This window comes from Solanum dulcamara, chromosome 6 (assembly GCF_947179165.1).
Source record: "Solanum dulcamara chromosome 6, daSolDulc1.2, whole genome shotgun sequence".
Lineage (NCBI taxonomy): Eukaryota > Viridiplantae > Streptophyta > Magnoliopsida > Solanales > Solanaceae > Solanum > Solanum dulcamara.
In genome coordinates, this window is record NC_077242.1 from 16,673,937 (window position 1) to 16,694,408 (window position 20,472).

The 20,472-nt window shown below is 35.8% G+C and overlaps 1 protein-coding gene across 1 annotated transcript; it reads left to right on the forward strand.

Annotated features, from left to right (window-relative positions):
- The first annotated feature begins 12,440 nt into the window (after positions 1-12,440).
- Positions 12,441-15,327, forward strand: LOC129892303 (probable pectinesterase 8). Its single transcript, XM_055967869.1, has 5 exons — positions 12,441-12,916; positions 13,619-13,790; positions 14,371-14,577; positions 14,658-14,917; positions 15,017-15,327. The coding sequence occupies exons 1-5, from the start codon at positions 12,543-12,545 to the stop codon at positions 15,171-15,173; spliced, it is 1,170 nt and encodes a 389-aa protein (XP_055823844.1). The 5' UTR covers positions 12,441-12,542; the 3' UTR covers positions 15,174-15,327.
- Positions 15,328-20,472: the final 5,145 nt, after the last annotated feature.

Sequence of the window (20,472 nt, forward strand, 5' to 3'; positions counted from 1 at the left end):
GGAGGCCAAGTAATGAATCGTAGGACTCGAACCACTTACGTAAGCTACCAACTTGAAATCCTTATATACTTAAGTTACTTGAGTACACGCTGAGCTTACGTAGCAAGGATTACATAGGTTTTCAAAGAGAGACAGGATTACGAACCCACAAAGGATAAATAAGTAGGTGATACACCTACTTGGACTAAGTAGGTAATACACCTACTTGACACATGGCAACGGGGGATGAGTACACATGTCAGCACATGGGATAGACATATGTCCTCAAAAAGGAGGCACCATATGGCAACAGGAGGAGGCGCCACGTGGCAGCAAGGGAAGCTGACATATGGCAGCAGGTGATGCACCTACTTGGGGGCAAGTAGGTGACCCACCTGCTTAGGATAGACCCCATCTGCCATATGGCAACCCAGGAGAGGATGCATGGTTGCGCTGGCCCAATGAGGGTTAGACATGTGTCACCCTAAGAGGCTGACACGTGTCACCTTCTAAGGTAGCCTATATAAGTATGTAAGATGACTAATTTTCAGTTCTTATCACAATTATACTTAGAACTTGAGAGAAAATTAAGGATCAAGAGAAAGAGAGCTACGACAGCCCAAGCCCAAGGTGAGTTTTTAGAATTCGTTTAGTGAATTACTTATCTAGGGTGTTCTTCTAACACTTGAAGGTGTTTAATAACGTAACTTACCTTTTGGGCAGCAAGAATGTGTAACAAGCAGCCACAATATTTCAGCCAGAATAAAAAAACCTTTTAGGCAAGTTTTGCAAGGTAAGGTTCTCCCTTTTGAGTTGGAGTTAATGATGTTGTTATGGAGTATATTACATGTATTAAATGAAGCTGGAAGTAGGAAAATTTCATAATTACACTTGACATGAGAAACAAACTAAATTGGAGCCGTTCTAGTTAAATTGAAGTTGAGTAGTGTTGTTGTGATTGTGGTGTTGTCTTTGGAGATGGTTTAATGGCGTGTTGCAGGGATGGAAAGTGTTCCAAAAGGGGTGTGGGTTCTTCTGATTGCATCCAAATAGCCCTCCGGTTCGTGTGGTTAAAGGTTTTACGAAATAGAGATAGAAAACCTTATTTTGGTATCGTGGTTTTGGACGAGTTATGTAGAACTTGTATTATGTCGTATTTGAGTTATTTAATTGTATATAGATGCTGGTTGTTATTTGTAATATGGTTTCTAAGATTAGAATTTGGGTATGACAAGTTATAGGGAAGATGCTGTCCGATTTCCGCTAACTTCGGAACTAGTAATAAACTAGTCAAAGGAAATGAAAATGATTCCTATGGATACTTGGTTGTAGATTTGGAAATTGGAAAGTGAAAGGTTATTAATCTTAGTATTACTTTCATGTTAATGGGTTAAGGAGATAACGAGATAAGCTAGATTACAGTTAATCCATAAAAAGGTACGTAAAGCTACCCTTCTTTTCTCTCGATATGTCCTTGACGTAAATAGAATGTTATGATGAGATATTTATGGTACAGAGTCTCTTGATGGACCGGGTATGGTATATATGTATAAGGATCGGACTGAACATTCCTCGGCATATGTTACTATTTAAGGATCAGGCCGTACGTTCCTCGGCACCTATGTATATGACGACTACATGAAGGAAAGTGGAGACTATGTAAAGCTTATCCTCTTTGTTCTTTTGGCATGTCTTATATGTAAGTAAAATATGATATAAACTCTGGGGTAACTCCATTCCTAAGTCCTGAATGTAGTTCATGTCTCTTATTCACTTCAGGAGGTCAAACCATCATAGTAACTGAACTACTTCCCGTAAACCCTCTATATGTTAAGAAGTAATGAGTGTGTAAGCTCATAGTCCTAAGGACTATATAATGACAAGTATCTCTGTTTCCATAAGATAGTAGCATTATTATGGTACATGTCTATGGTCCCTGAGATCCCAATTGATATGGCCCCTATTGGCATTTAGAGGGCACGTGAGATGATTACATTACTACCCTGGTCCTCAGACTATAACTTACTCTTCTGGTCCTATTGAGTCTCAAACTATGATTTAAATTATGTATGGTTTCTCACTACTCTACTCGTGCATACTATAACACCTCTTTCATCAAGCCCGGGCCGAATACATAATTATGCACGGTTCACTACATTGTTTATCGAGCACCTCACTAGAGGGCCGAGTATGTATGTATATTTATGATTATGTGATGTGATAAGGTGATGATGGTCCTATAGGTATGTGTTTCACCGAGTCCCTAAGGGGGCCGGCTATAATATGTGATATGAGCATGCATGATTTTATGATTCACAAGGTACATGTGCAATGATTCCTTAGATACCACATTTGACTCCTGAGCCTCTACTCCAACTGTGTTCTCATTTATGATATGTTATGTTTTATATACTTAGTACATATATCGTACTGACCCCCTTTTCTCCGAGAGGGGGTGCTGCATTTCATGCCCACAGGTACAGATGCACGTTTTGGAGACCCACCGGTTTAGGACTCCAATTAGCAAGTTGGGAGAAGCTCCATTGTATCAGATCCTAGTTTGGTATTGGTCCCTTGATGTATATATTTATTTTGTTATTCAGGGGTACGGCGAGGGCCCTATCCTGCCATATGTTATCGTTCATACTCTTAGAGGTCTATAGATATGTGTGTGGGTTCTTTAATAATTTGTTTCATATGTGTCCATATGACGTATTATACATGTTGGTACATTATGGCAGCCTTGTCGGCTTGCGTGCCCTTTCATAGTGAGATGCAAATGAAAGAGGCCATGTGTATATGAAAGTGCGATCACCACTGGAGTTCTTGTATACTGTACTCATATCTGATAGTTAGGTATATGGGGGTCCAAGTTGGACCCCAGCCACGACCTACGGGGATGGGTCATGATAAAAGAGAGATGTGGTAGGGGCAAAGAGAGAGCATCACCTATAGAGTAGAGGTTCCGCATGTGGAGGACACCCAGACTAGGGCTGCTGGTTTTCCCCCTTTGGACCCTATTTTGGCACAACAGATTATGACCTTTTTGAGTGGGCTAGCTGGCACTGGCGCCATTCCCACCATGCATACAACACCAGCTCTTGTTGCTTATTTGTTTTCTACTGCAACTCTACTATCAAATAAGGTGGTAGGCACAGATCCCTTCTCCAGACCACTAATGGTTCCTGTGATGACCGGTACTAAGCATGACATGCTCACCAAGTTCCTAATGCTCAAGCCTCTAATTTTTTATTGCATTGAGAATGAGGATGCTTATGAGTTCATCCTTGACTATTATGAGAGGTTGATAAGATGGGCATAATATATCAGCATTGGGTGGAGTTTGTAACTTTTCAGTTATAGGGTGAGGCTAAGCAATGGTGGAGGAAGTATGTGGAGTGTAGCTCGCCACTGTTTCCCCCACTTACTTAGTTTCAGTTTCATGCCCTGTTTCTAGAAAATTATGTGTCCTGTACTTTAAGAGACCAAAAAAAAGATAAGTTTATAGCACTAGACCAGGAAGGGTTATCAGTGGCTGCTTATGAGGACAAGTTTCATGCATTGTCCAGATATACTACTCATTTGGTCACTATAGATGAGAAGAGGATCAAGTTGTTTGTAAAGGAGTTGAACCCCGAGTTGCAGGTACTGTCCGTCCATATAACTTCGTCAAAAAAGAGTTTCAATGAAGTCACAGACTTTGTGAAAAAGGTGGAAGTTGTGAGAAGAGATGGACAGGCCAAAGCTTTAGCTAAGAAGCCCAAGAACGCGGGTAGTTTCTAGGGATCATATTCTAGAGGGTCAGGAAGGTCGGTAATTACAGCTCGGCCCATTTAGTCAACGCTTCCCGCTTCTACTAGTAGTTTTTCAAGTACTCCACAGTAGCATCTGGTCCATGAGGGTCAGGGAGCATCATTCCCAGGTAGCCGTCTGTATTTTGATCAGGGATATTTTAATTGTAGAGAGCTGGGATATATATAAAGGGAGTGTCCTCACCCCCGCGGGACATTGCAGCACCCCAGCAGGTCAAAGCAGTAGTACCAACGGCTAGGGGAAGCAATGGTAGAGTACGTCCATAGGGTAGGCGAGGAGGAAATCCAAGAGGCCGTGGGGGCCGAGATAATGGTACTGCAGGTCGAGGAGCAGCCTAGCCTGGCAGGAAAGTAACCCGTCAGGATGACCGGGCATAGTTTTATGCATTTCCAGGCAAGATCGAGGCAGAGGTGTCAGACGCAGTGATCAGAGGTATTATTTTTTTCTGTGACTGGATGGCTCCTATTTTATTAGATCCAAGTTCTACTTATTCTTATGTTTCTATGAATTACGCCTTGGGATTCGATGCACTATATGATATACTAGATGCCCTTGTTTATGTTTCTACCCCTATTGGAGAGTCAGTCATAATCACTCATGTTTATTGTTCTTGTTTTGTGATATTTATGGGATAACAAACTTGGGTTGACTTAGTGATTTTAGACATGAAAGATTTTGATGTCATCTTAGGTATGACTTGGTTGTCCCTTTATTTTATTATACTTAATTGCAATGCAAAAACTATGACTTTAGAGATCCCAGAATGAAAAGGTTAGAGTGGGAAGGGGTGTACAAGCCTAAGTCAACTAAAGTCATATCTTTTCTCTAGGCTAGAAAAATGGTGGGGCAGGGTTGTTTGGACTATTTGGCATATATACGAAATGTGGATGTAGAGTCTCCTTCTATTGAGTTCATCCTAGTAGTGTGTGAGTTTTTGAAAGTGTTTCCTTCAGACTTGCCTGGTATGTCTCTTGACTGAGATATAAATTTCTGCATTGACTTAGAACCAGAAACTTGTCCAATTTTCTTTCTTCTTTACTGTATGGCCCCGTCAGAGTTGAGAGAGCTTAAAGATCAGATTTAAGAACTTCTTGATAAAGGATTTATTCATCCCAGTGCTTTTCTGTGGGGTGCTCCGATGTTGTTTGTCAAAAAGAAGGATGGTAGTATGAGAATGTGTATTGACTATCGATAACTTAATAAAGTTACCATAAAAATGAATACCTTTTGCCTCGTATTGATGACCTTTTTGATCAGTTGCAAGGTACGTCAGTCTTCTCAAAGATTAATCTCAGATTTGGGTACCATTAGTTGAAAATTAGGCTTGAGGATATGCCTAAAACAACTTTTAGAATTAGGTATGGGTACTATGAATTTTTGGTGATGTCTTTTGGGCTAACCAATGCACCTGAAACCTTTATGAGTTTGATGAATGAGGTGTTCAAGCCATTCCTGAATTCATTTGTGATAGTGTTTATAGATGATATATTGGTATATTCAAAGAGTGAACAGGAACATGCAGACCATCTCCAAATTATCCTAGGTGTGTGTTGGAAAGACAAAAGTTGAATGCAAAATTGTCTAGAATTCTGGCTGCCTTCAGTTGTCTTCTTAGGCCATGTGGTTTCGAAGAAAGGAGTAATGGTAGAACCACAAAAATTAAGGCAGTTAGGAACTGGGCTCGGCCTAGTTCCTTGATCGAGGTTAAAAGTTTTGTGGGACTGACCAGTTATTATCGCCGGTTTGTGAAGAATTTTGCTTCTATTGCAACTCACTTGACTAGGTTGACCAAAAAGAATATGCCATTCAAGTGGATTGACAAGTGAGAAGAGAGCTTCTAAAAGCTTAAAACTCTTCTGACCACAACACCAATCTTGACCCTGCCGATCGAAGGTAAAAACTTCATTGTTTATTGTGATGCTTCACATTCAGGTTTGGGTGTTGTGTTGATGCATAATAAGAACGTTGTAGCTTATGCTTCGCGATAGTTGAAGATTATTGATAGGAACTACCCAACTCATGACTTGGAGTTGGCAGTGATAGTGTTTGCATTGAAAATCTGGAGGCATTATCTGTATGACATCAAATGTGAGGTGTTTACTAATCATCGCATCTTACAGCATGTGTTCACCAGAAGGACTTAAATTTGAGATATCGAAGATGGATGGAGTTGCTCAAAGACTATGATGTCACCATTCAATATCATCCAGGTAAGGCTAATGTGGTAGCAGATATATTAAGCCAAAACCCGGTTAGCATGGGCAGTCTAGCTTGTTTGAGAGCCTTTAAGGGCCTCTGGCTAGAGAAATTCAGGCCTTGGAGGCCAGGCTCATGAGTCTAGGCATCTCATAGAAAGGTGGGATAATGACCGATGTTGATCTAAGGCCCACTTTTATAGAAGATATCAAGGTCAAGGAGTTTGAAGATGTTAACTTAATAAAATTAGAGGAAAGGTATTGATGAGCAAGGCTCAAGATTCAACTTGATGCAGGTGAGGTGCTCCACTTTAAGGGAAGGATCTATGTTCCCTTGGTGGATGGCTTAATTTAGAAAATTCTATCTAAATCTCATGGTTTGAGGTACTCTATTCACCTTGGAGTAACTAAGATGTAACAAGACTTGAAACGTCTATACTGGTGGCCAGGTATGAAGAAAGACATAGCTGAATATGTAGCCAAGTGCCAGAATTTCCAGTAAGTGAAATATGAACACCGAAGACCTACAGGTTTGCTCAAAGAATGTCCATTCTTGAATGAAAGTAGGAAAGAATAGCCGTGGACTTCGTGGTGGGAATTCCCAAGACCTTGGGAAAGTATGACTCTATTTAGGTGGTGGTTGACAGGTTAACAAAGTCACCACACTTTATCTTGGTTAGAGTAGACTACAATGCATAATAGCTGGAAAGGATTTACGTGAAAGAGATAGTAAGGCTGCATGGGATGCCCCTTTCTATCATTTCAGACGTGGTATGCAGTTCACCTCTAAATTTTGGGGGAAGTTGCATGAAGAGTTGGGCACTCAATTCACTTTCAGCATATGTTTTTATCCTAAGACAAATGGGCGTTCGGAGATGACTATCCAAGTGCTGAAAGATATGTTAAGGGCATGTGTGATCGATTTTGGGTGACATTGGAACAATTTGTTATCTTTGTGTGAGTTCTCGTACAATAATAGTTACAACTCCAGCATTGACATGGCACTATTTGAAACCCTTTCTAGAAAGAGGTGCAGGTCTCCCATAGGGTGGATTGAAGCTGGACAAGTGGAGCCATTGGGGGTAGACTTAGTGAGGGATGCCAGGATAAGGTAAGGAACATCCAAGATAAGCTTCTAGCGGCTCAAAGTCGTCGAAAAGAGTATGCTGACCTTAAGATGAGGGATATGGTATTCAAGGATGGTGATCAAGTACTTCTAAAAGTGTCACCCATTAAAGGAATAATGAGATTTGGTAAGAAGGGCAAACTCAATTCTCGTTATATTGGCCCTTTTGAAATTCTTGACTGTGTAGGGCAAGTGGTGTACATATTAGCCTTACTACCTAGATTTTCTGGGATATACCCGGTATTCCATTTATCAATGCTGAAGAAGTACCATGGAGATGAGGACTACATCATTAAATGGGACTTAGTGTTATTAGACAAGGAACTTCAGTATGAGGAAGAACTTCAGTATGAGAGAGAACCAGTTGCAATCCTTGATCGTGATGTCCGGAAGTTGAGGACTAAAGAGATCAATATGGTTAAAGTGCAATAGAAACATCGTTCGGTGGAGGAAGCTACTTGGGAGGCTGAAAAGGACATGCGAGACAAGTATCCTCAACTGTTCGACAAAACAGATACTACTCTATCTGTACTTTAGCCCTATTTTTCCTAGTTAGTCACTCGGGGATGAGTGATGGGTAAATTGGTATCTATTATAAGAACTTGTATCCATCATTATAGATAGGCAATGGGTAAGGATTTTGGGCCATAAAACTCTGGGTAGTAACTTCAAATAAAATTAGCCTAGGGAAGACTTGGACGAATTCTGAGTCAGGTGAGTTCTAGGGTGATCATATGAATGGAGGGGGATAGAATCTATAATTTGAGTGGGTAAGTTGTTAGCCAAGATGATATGGAGTATTTAAGGCTTCGTGGAATCACATACGGGCGAGTAAAACTCCCAAAATTGGACTTGGCATGAAGGGTATATTTTAATACGTCTTGGAGCTCAAATTTCGAGCTCACTATTTTTGCCTATCTCGCCAAAGAGGGATTTATCCTACTAGAGCAGGACAGTCACAACTTAAGTCAGAAAAAACTCCAGCAATGTTCTTTTTCTGCAGAAACAGTTTTTAGAATGACTGGAGGCGACCTAGGCGATTTAATCAATTTTCCATGAATTTACACGCTTAAGGTAAGTATTTTACTTCCTAAACTCATCCTTCAATTCCTACTACTCATAAACTAGGATGGGTGATTATTGGGGGAAGGTTTGAACTGAAATTAATGGTGGAAAATAGCCCTAGGGTGGGGTTAGGATCATAAATTTTGGCCTAGAAGGGAACTATGTTATAATTCTTGTGAATTAGGCTATTTAATTGTTCCTTGTGTATATATGACTTGTTTTTAGACCAAGAACTAGCAAAAAGAACATGAAAAAAGAAAGCTATTGCATCTTAGAGTGGTTGAAGCTCGAATTCGCGGTAGGTGATGGTTTTGTTCCCTTATGTATTTCATATATTTGTTAAATGGCTTCATGATATGCATATGTGTATATGAATAGGGGAACTAGGTTATATGTGAAATAATCACTTATTGGCCTATTTTATGATGAACCCGTTCTTGGTGATATAATGTTGAATACTGAATGTACTTATGGCTATTTTTGTATGTTGGGATCGGATATCACGTTCCGACATAAATCTTGGATTGGGTATCACGTTCCGACACAAGTTGAGTGTTTGTTGGTCCCATGAGAGGACCCTTATGTGAAGTTATGTGAGTTGAGGTTATTGAACTGTGATCTTGTTGAGTATTGAATTGAATGAAAATAGTTAACTTATTCTGTATATATGTGCTTATTGTGTTGGGTTTACTTATCTATGATACTGGCTAACCGCGTGATCATATCAGTACACTATTGATTTTGGGTATTGATACTGCACTTGCTCTGTCTTTATTAAGTACAAGGCATATTCAGCCGGTTGCAGAAAGACCTCGCCAAGAGGAGTAGTGATCTTGTTCGAGTCCAAGGGTGAGCTATTATGTCATGCTACCGTGGACTTTTCTGTGTGTATCTTAGTCCTTCGTCCGGGACATAGATGTTCAAACACTGTTTTATTCGTTAATGACTTTTTTGTGGGAATTACATTCCCTCTTCTAGGCTTGCTTAGTTTTTAGAGTTTTGGTACGATGACTTTTAGTTCCTAGAATATTTCCGCATGTTAAGTTTAATTACTGGATTGTTTTCTGAATTTATGGGGACTCAGTATTTATTTTGATTTAAACATGCTTCTATATGTTTAAATTGTGTATATCTCGTAAATGTCATTAACTTGGGCTGTAAGAATGATTCTCCCACCGGAGTGTTAGTGTGAGTGTCAGTCAAGGCGAATCGAGGTCATGACAGAAAGCAAAACAAATATGATGGCGAAATCCTTCTACACTTTCTTCTTGCTCTGTATCAACTCCCATAGATTATTTTTCACTTTCAACAATGGCGGCATCCATGGATCTCGATGCAAAACCCTTGCCGCAGCTACCAGCAACAAAACTCTTTACAGATAAAACTTTGTTATCATACGATATAATTAAGTTTCTAAGTTAATTCAAAATATTATTTCTAGATACATAACCAAAACTTATCCATTTTCGTAGAATTGGAAAATGGGTATCGAGGAAAACAATGTAGAATTGAAAAATGTAGCTAATTTCGTCATTTTTGAGCTCTGACAAAGTTGAAAATCAAGATCTTGATCAGATTCAGTAATATGAAAAAAGAAAAAGGTATATTTGCATATTATCAAAAATTTGTAGATGAAAAACTATTTAAAAAATTAAAAAAACTGATAATTAATGACTGGAAAGAAAAAAATGGATGAAGAAGAAAAATTATTTTGATTTGAGATAAATTGGGGAGAAGAAAATTTGAAATTTGAATTGTTTGAAGTTCCTAAAATTTTGGGAGAGATTGATATCAATTTATTTTGCATGATTTGTGGAATTGACATTTAATTTTACCTTTAATTTTCTTTTTAAACATAACAATCAAGTTGTCTAATGTATCAGAATTAATGTATTCGAATGGATTCTATGTATCCGGATGACACAAATTTGAAGGAATTTTTGTAAATTGAAAAAGAATATGGATAAGATGTAATTTGCTTCTAACACTATGAGATTTATGTAAGTTATATTTTTTTAATAAATTCAAATCAAAGATCCATTTTACTTTGAAGCCCAAACTCATGTCACATGTTAAGGTGACTTGGCATTCCTACCAAATTCAATACCAACAAGGTAATGCCACGTGTTCAAATGATGCGACAATTTCAATTAACTTTAACAACTAGTCAAAAGCCGCAAGTGTCCAAAATGACGTTCGTTAACCAATTACAAGTAACCTTATCTATTCCCTTTTAATATAAATAGGGGGAGTTACATAACTTCCTAAGGGGAATTCAGCTAGCAATGGACAAACATCAGCATCGATTACAAAGTTCTTTGAATTGAAGGAGTGGTCAACAAATTTCTTTCGGGGATCAACTCGAAACAATGAAGTGATGTCTGACGTTTCAGAAGGTCAAACACATTTCAAGGAGGTCAATTATTCTACACATGAGAAACACACTATAATGGTCCTCAAATTATGAAGAATATTAGAAAAGAAGAATTAAGAGGACAACAAAATTGTAGTACTCACAAGATTCATTAATAAAAATATTTTTCATTTTATTTATTTTAATTACAACTAATTTTGAGCATTCCAAAATTTATTGCAAACAATAATCAAACTCGAATAGCGCAACAGAAACATAATTCTTGTAAGATAGAACTTTAATTTTACACTCATAATATTCCACTTTCCTTGCTAATTAACTATTCTATTCTTCAAAACATTGCCCAACTTGGAACTGACTTTGAAATTTAACTACTATCAGCCAAACTGTCTTTGAGTTGCTTCCAAGTGTAGAAATCTAATCTCAAAATTACATTTCTAGCAATAATAATATATAGTTGCAACTAGCATCCCCTCTCTTTGATAGATGGATTCAAGAAAACTTCACGTAACGTTTCTCACGAAAGAAGATTAGCAAGGAACTAATTAACGGGCTTCACATTAAATTAACCTTCCGACCTTTCTGCTACTATTCATAACTAATTTATTTCAGTTGTGTTTCAACAGATTAGTATACTATTATATTTAAGTGGGTTTTATTATGTCATTTCGATATAATTAATCAGCAACAAAATAAAAATAATCTAACTGCCATCACAACTAGTTTTTATACTATGTTTCATCAAACAAATATTTTTTACATGTAAAATGAAGATTTTTTTGGTAATATATCGATGTGTAATTTAATTATTATTTTATTTAAGTTTTATATTTTTTATTTTTAAAATAAAGATAAAATAACTATTTTCAGATATTTAGAAAACAATATCTGTCTTTATTTTTCAATACAAACATATTTGTATTGAAATAATATTCTAGCTGAATCTTTTAAAAGAAAAAGAAAAACATAACGGTTAAAGTCTCTTAAGTTGCTTTCTATTAGCAGAGATTCTTGATTTTGTTAATTACTTCATTTGATCCATATTATTTGGTGTTTTTATTTTTTACAAAACCCTTGAAAACCTATCTACTCCTGCAAACTAAGAAGGATTTTGACTATATTAATCTTAATTAAATTTGCATCTTTCTAAGTTGACAAGTACAAAGAGAATGTGCATATCTAGCACGTAAATAATATGGCATAATTATTTATGCATATCAAATGCTTTTGCAGAAATAGAAAAAATATCTATTTAATTTACTCAATAGAAATTGTAATTGAGAAAAATTTCTTCGAAATACATAAATTAAAGTAGGTAAATTTGGATAAATGAAATTAATAGTTTCATAATTGTATAAAATACGAAGTATTTTGAATCAAGATAAAATGGTAATAAATAAATAAATAATATGAACTAGAGGAAATTAAAAAAAAAGTCCAATCAAGGCGATAAACCACTAGTAGAAACAAAGGTTTTTTCACTGCGATTTAATGGAAAATTTATGCTATAGACATGCTTTTTTCCACTCATTTCCCATGGATTCAACTCATTGGCAAAATGTACGGTTGAAAACAGATTCTCACTGAAATAGTGGGAAACTTTCTAATTTTTTCATATGAAAACATTATTATTTTTTATTTTCTCATCGATTCAATTAAAATATTAATAAAATTAGTCACTAAATATTTTTTCAATAAAAAATTTAGTGGAAAAATAGTGATTTTTTAGTAGAGAGAATTCATCATCCATTTGATGTGTTGGTAGTTATTGCTTATGGAATTATCCCAAAAAAGGAAAGGGTAATTTGCAAGACATGCCAACCATTCTTCTACTTCATTCAAGTATAGTACTCCCATTTTTTATCACAAGGTTTTCTTAAAGGTATAATCCACTAACTCCAATTTTTGAATGTCATCCTTCTCTTATTTATATGTGTGTGTATTATTGTCACCTTCGTAATTATTTATCGTTACGTTCCAGCCAGAAAAAATGAATCCTAAGGCCATTTATTTCCCAATTTTCATAGCAATCTTTGCTGTTTTAGCATCGACTCATTTCATGAATCTGCCACGAACGTACTTCAACTCCATTCTTGATCGATGCTCTACAGCTTTATCGTTATGTCCTGTTAATCGTCATCACCATCATCATCATCGTCATGATACTGACGATGATAAGGCCAAACAATCAGCTTGTGACAAATTTACTCCTAATTTCCCCACTATAGACCCTAGTAACACGTCCATTCTCTGCGTTGATCGTAATGGATGTTGCAATTTCACAACAGTGCAAGCTGCAGTTGATTCTGTTGGGAATTTTAGTGCCAAAAGAAGCTTAATATGGATAAACAATGGCATGTATTTGTAAGTAGAGTAGTTATTACTCCCAACGTCCCATTTATGTGGTACAATTCAAATATTTGAAAGTCAAATTAACTTTTAAATTTTTGACTAAGCATTAGGACATGAAATTAATCTTTTAATTTTTAAAATAAAATTTACATATTTGAAATCTACGTACGTAAAAAGTACTATAAACCACAATAATTGATAATTTAAAATATTTTCAAGGCATATAAAAATTTACGATGAAAAAATGCTCGTTTGACTCTTGAAATTTGAAAAGTACACACTACATAAATTGGGATGGATGGAGTAAATTAATTAATTGGGCTGGAAGTAACTTTTGTTAAGTTCCCTTATATTATTATGTAACGGATTTTTGTTTTGCTTGATTCAAAAAAGGGAAAATTACATCAATACACCATTTGTTTTATCATATTCTCTAAAATCTTCAATCATTTGAAAAAATTACAAAAATTTCTACTCTTTCCTATTCTCGGATACATCACTTTACATGATGTATTGGAATGCCGGATACATCACTTTACGCGATTTATTAATCGAATATACTACTTTACGTGATGTATCAGGACATTTTGAGATGTATACGAATTCCACCAAATTTAAGAAATTTTTATAATTTAAAAAAAAATTATAAATAGAATATAATTAACTTTTAAAACTATGAGATTTGCGTGATCTTTCCTTTAAAAAAACATGCAGTGAAAAGGTGATTATTCCAAAAACAAAGCCTAACATCACATTTCAAGGGCAAGGGTATACGACAACAGCAATCATATGGAATGACACAGCCAATTCTGCAAATGGCACATTTTACAGTGGCTCTGTCCAAGTTTTCTCTACAAACTTCATTGCCAAGAATATAAGTTTCATGGTATATAAATAGATCATCATAAACCCTTCTCTTTCTTTTTCATTTTCACGCAGAAAAACAGTATAACTTTTACTTTCTTTTCTTATTTTTATTCGTAGACTATCCTAAAAATATATATCAACCTTTACTTGTCCAGTTTGAAAAACAAAAAAATAATTAGTTTGTCATTTTATACTTATTTTATTTTTATTATTAAATACTATTCATTTTTTAATATTTAGATATCTTATAATAATTAGGGGTGATATAGTAAAATAATTATTTTTAAAATTTACTTTTTAAGTGATGTGTCACATCAAACATGGACAAATAATTTGTGATTCCATTGTCCACAATATATACTTGCTGGCAGGTCAGAAATTATAACAAGGAGATTCAATTACACACTGATCTTGAGAAGTAAATTTGTGTCACTACATTAGAAGCTTTCTTATGTCTCAATAATTTATATATGTACACAAAATTGAACAATTTATTTCCACATTATATATAATTTTTAGATGAACACAATGACATTATTTAACCTCAGCTACACGTTTGCTCGCACCCATAGGTGTTCTAAGTTTTTCAGTAAATACAGAATGTAGCACCAATGCCGGTACCCGGGGCAGTAGGAGCACAAGCAGTGGCAATTAGGATAGCTGGAGATGAAGCTGCCTTTTGGGGTTGTGGATTTTTCGGAGCTCAGGATACCCTTCATGACGATCGTGGACGCCATTACTTTAAAGATTGTTACATTCAAGGTTCCATCGACTTCATTTTTGGCAACGGTAAATCAATCTACGAGGTATAGTACTATTAATTTCACCTATACGTACATGTTATCTTTTTAGAAATTTTAATAGTTTGAAGTGCGCGCGCATGCAGAACTGCCAATTGATATCAATAGCAAGTCCCGTAGCCGCAGGAGTGAAGTCGATAAACGGGGCGGTAACAGCACACGGAAGAGCTACCAAAGACGAAAACAGTGGCTTTACTTTCGTGAATTGCACTTTAGGAGGCACTGGTAGAATTTGGTTGGGGCGTGCATGGAGGCCTTACTCCACCGTCGTCTTTGCTAACACTTTGATGACGGATATTGTGGCTCCTGAGGGTTGGAATGACTTGAATGACCCTTCAAGAGACCAGTTAAGTAACAGTATATATAATCATTTCATCTAAAATTTTTATTAATTTATATATTGCAATGAAATTAATTATTTGTTTAATATTGATTAATACTACAGGACAATTTTCTATGGGGAGTACAACTGCTCCGGAGCAGGATCCAATATGGCGCTGAGGGCGCCATACGTTCAAAGACTAAATGATACACAAGTTCTTCCCTTCCTCAACTCCTCTTTTATTGATGCTGATTTGTGGCTTCAATCTTTCTCCTCTTAGCATCTTCTCCTTTTTCGTATTTTCTCTATTTAATTATAACTTCATGCATAATATTCCAAAATTGAACAACATTGTTGTAATATTATTCCGGATTTGTCTTGTATATATATACATCTCAATTCACACTATTATACATGAACTTTTACTTAATTGTTAGTGTAATTTAATCTGGTGTATAAAAGATTATTTATCTTATTTTCCAAATTATTAATTGATCTACTAACTATAGAGAGTTATCTAATTACCTTTATAGTGTACACTATCAAATTATTGTGAAGAAGTTAAACACAATATTATAGAAGAAAAAATCCAAAATAGTCGTTTATCTTTGGGCTAAGATTCAAATTTTTTATTTTTTCATATACCACTAATAGTTCCTCATGTTTGTAATATTGGTACACTTTTGATCCTCCCCAAGCTTCTCTCTATTGATTAGCATTGGTTTTATCCATAATTTAGTGTATGAAATGTTCAGTTGTCTTCCTCTATGTTTAATGGAAACAATAATTCCACGAGAGATAAAGTGAGAAGAAGAGTGCTCTTTTTTTTTGTACCATCCAAAAATCACTACAGCCAAACCAAAAAATATGAGGTGATAAATGTCTCAATCTCAAAAAAAAAATATTTTGAGGGAGGACTATTAATGCTCCATATAAAACAACAAGAATGACTGAGCCTAAACCAAAAGATAAAATGACTATTTTAAGCTTTTTCTCCAGTATTACACATTACCAAAGAACAGCAACATGAGGATAAATTGCAGACGAATTTTATTATTATTCCTTAATCAGTAAAAGAAAGGAGTTCTCTTCTTCATTCATGTATATCGTAGTCTTTGGTAGCTTGGCTTCTATTCCTTTCAAGTGTTAAAAGGGGAACTTCGTAAGATAACTAAAACAACAGTACTATACAAAGAGCAAAAAGTGCAAGAGATGTTGTCTTCCTAAGATTGGCCCCAATATTTAAAATTCAGTTCAATAATCCTTTAACGATATATGAAATTCTTGTAGCTATTGGGGGGAGTAAGTATGATCTTTCAATGTTACTTGTTTAAGATTTGATTCATTAGGGAAAAAAAATTAAAAAAGATTTGCAGCAAGCATTAGGTAACAAAATCCTGATGAATCGTCAAGATTTCAAATTAATTAGCAAAATTTGTCATAAAAATTGTCAGGATTTCTGGTCAAATTTTGATGATCCATTGAAATCGTCATAATTTTAGGCAAAATCCCGATAGATGACCAAGATTTGTAGCTAAATCCTTATGAATTATTGAAATGTTGACCCCTAAATTCTGATGAATTGGCAGAGTTCGGCCAAAATCTTGATGGATCGCCATAATTTATTGTAAAAAGATTTCACCAATACATTTTTGCTTCAACGTTGTTCAAGATCAACTCCAAATTTGATATACGATATTTTAATAACAACCTCAATAATTTTCAATTATTAGATTTAACTTAAATCTTCAAAAATCAATAGATCGATATTATCTTCTTCAACAATTTTTTTCAAATTCAACAAAGTATAGCTATTAACGATATTCTTCAATTTTTCCAATCAAATCAGTCGAAATCATTAAGGATAGAATATAAGCTCATTAATGGAATATTACCACTCAATTATAATCACAAATAAGCAATATCTTTTTATTTTTGTATAACACATCTTATTATTTGTCAATTTTTGTTTTGTGCTCATAATTTATCAAAGAAGATTAAAATGAAGAAGGAGAAGGAGGAGGAGAAAGCAGAGGATACATACACTATATGTGGGTGGGTGTATCTACATAGATATATATAAAGAGAGATAAAACATAGCCATATTTTGTAATTATATAAAAATATCGCTATAGAGTATAGTTATATACATAATTGGTTACATTAGGTAATTTTTTTTTAAATTATACCTGATTAATAATTAAATTCTTCATGATAGCAAGCTTATGCATGATATTGAAGAGATGGACCATTAAGACATGGGCTTTCCATGAAAGTTCTTGAATTTTCACATAAACAATGTATATTAGCATCATAATTACCACTTATAATAGTGAAATATATGTCTTACAATTTATAGCATAGATTTTTTAACAATCTATCTCGCTCTCCCACGTCCTCTCTTTGTCCGTCTCTCCTCTCTCCCTTTCAATAAATATTTCGAAAAAAAAAAGATTTTTCAGAAGCTGGCATCGCTAGTTGACTCTTCTTTGTCGACAGCCAGCAGCAACTAGAGCATCCGATCTAACGGGAATCTCTTTTCTGTCTCTCTCACTCTCTCTGTCTCCTCCTTCTCTTTTTCTTTCAGTCCGTCTTTCTCTCCTTGTTCCCCTCTCTTTCTCCTTCTTCTTGTTTCCTTCTGTCCGTCTTTCTCTCTCTTCCCGCTTCTCTTTTTTTCCTCTTTCTCTCCCTTTCTCTTTTGTTTTAATATTTTTTAATTATCCTAATTTAAAACTTTATTTTTGAATTGGGGTACTATTGCAAATAATTGACATACAGTTAGCTAGCCTACACATATAGCATAACATATACAATTAATATTTTCACATATATACAGATATATCCAATTTTTGCTTAAAAATTTACACATACAGTTAAAATTAGATAACGTATTTGCGCGATTTTGAGTTAATGATTAATAGATATTGTACGTACGTGAATACATTGTATTGTGCTATATTTTGAAAGGAAAATACAACTTCATTTTTAATACAAAAAATCGCTATAGATTGCAAAAATGGGCTCTTATAGTGCTGATTACAAAATTGGGATAATTTCATATATATACAATAAAGTAATTAATTTACAATAAATATAGTCATATTTCTATTTACATAAAAATAGTCAAAAAGAGGTCATGAGTTGAACATTACAGGGCTCAATTCGGCCAGGGCCATTAGGCCTTCTTTTTTTTTTTTGCTTCATTTCCTTTTCTTTTTTTTTCTTTGCATTAGTGATTTTTTTTTAAATAAAAATTAATTTGCTGTTGTTTATTTTTGCTGCGTTTTTTAAAATAAAAAATATCCTTTTTTAAAAACACTTTTTTCATGAAATTTTTTTCATCTATCAATATTGTATAAATGGTGTAAAAATATGTATATATAGTATACACACAATTATGTAGTGTATATGTAATGTATTGATATTGTATAAATAGTTATGTAGTGTATATGTAATTTATAAATCATGTATAAATATATCAATATTATGTAAATGGTATATAAACATGTATATATAATGTACAAATAATTATGTAGTGTATATGTAATATATTAGTATTGTGTAAATGTGTATAAATATGTATATATGATGTTTAAATAATTTTGTAGTGTATATGTAATATATTACAACAACAACAACAAACCCAGTATAGTCCCACCATGTGGGGTCTGGGGAGGATAGAGTGTACGCAGACCTAACCCCCACCTTAAAAGGTAGGGCGGCTGTTTTCGAAAGACCCTCGGCTTAAGAGAGAAGAACAAGGGAGGAGAAACAAGGAAAATAAGACATAGGTCAGTAGAGCCAGACATATAGCAAACAATATAAAAATATGAATAATGAGAGCGATAAAGTCAGGGTAGGAAAGATCGGGGATAAAGGAGCATTAACTACTATAGATAAAATATGATACACAAAGTAAACTGGGTCAACTAATATAAGTAGTAATCCCATGCAAAAATCATATGGTAATAAACAAATGAGCGCGACTACGACTACTATGGAGAAAAGATAGGCCACCTAATCCACTATCTTAGTCTGAGTCCGCCACAGCCTCCTATCTAAGGTCATGTCGTCGGTGAGCTGCAACTGTGCCATATCATGTCTAATCACCTCTTCTCAATACTTCTTTGGCCTCCTTTTGCCCCTCCTGAAAACGTCCATAGCCAACCTCTCGCACCTCCGCACTAGAGCATCCGTGTCTCTCCTCTTCACATGCCCAAACCATCTTAGTCTCACTTCTCGCATCTTGTCCTCCACCGATGCCACTCCCACCTTATCTCGGATATCTTCATTCCTAATTCTATCCATTCTAGTGTACCCACATATCCACCGCAACATTCGCATTTCCGCGACTTTCATCTTTTGAACATGAAGTTTCTTGATTGGCCAACACTCCACCCCGTACAATAGAGTCGGTCTAACCACCACTTTGTAGAACTAGCCTTTGAGTTTTGGTGGCACTTTCTTGTCACACAGCACTCCGGAGATGAGCCTCCATTTCATCCACCCTGCACCAATACGGTGTGAAACATCGTCGTCGATATCCCCATCTTCCTGTATAATAGACCCAAGGTACTTGAAGCTTCTTTTCTTTTGAATGGCCTGGGTACCAAGCCTCACTTCCCCGTTAGCCTCACGAGGCAGGCCACTGAAACTGCACTCCAAGTATTCTGTCTTGGTCCTACTCAATTTAAATCCTTTAGACTCCAACGTCTGTCTCCAGCCCTCCAGCTTGTCGTTAACTCCGTTGTAAGTCTCATCAATCAGGACTATGTCATCCGCGAACAACATACACCAAGGCACCTCACCTTGTATTTTTTTTGTCAATTGATCGATCACCAAGGCGAATAGAAATGGGCTAAGAGTCGATCCCTGGTGCAACCCCATCATAACAGGAAAGTGCTTTGAGTCCCCTCCTACCGTCCTTACCCTGGTCTTAGCTCCATCATACATGTCTTTAATCGCTCTAATGTACGCCACAGGTATACATTTCGCCTCCAAGCATCTCCATAGGACCTCTCTTAGAACTTTGTCATAGGCCTTTTCTAGGTCAATGAATATCATGTGTAAGTCCCTCTTTCGCTCCCTATACTGCTCCACCAATCTCCTTACAATATGAATGACTTCTGTAGTCGAGCGCCCCGGCATGAATTCAAACTGGTTCTCTAAAATAGACACACTACTCCTCACCCTCATTTCTATCACCCTTTCCCACACTTTCATAGTGTGACTTAGCAGCTTGATACCTCTATAGTTGGTGCAGCTTTGAATGTCTCCCTTGTTCTTGTACACGAGAATGATTATACTCCACCTCCATTCTTTCGGCATCTTCGATGTCCTGAAAATGACATTAAACAGCGCAGTTAGCCACTTCAATCCTACCCTACCTGCATTTTTCCAAAATTCCCCAAGGATCTCGTCAGGTCCGGTCGCTTTTCCCCTGCTCATCCTATGAACAACTCCCTTAACCTCCTCAAACTTTATTCTCCTACAATACTCAAAATCGCGACGCCTATCCAAGTGCTCCAAGTCTCCCAATACAAAGTCTCTGTCCCCTCCTTTGTTCAAGAGTTCATGAA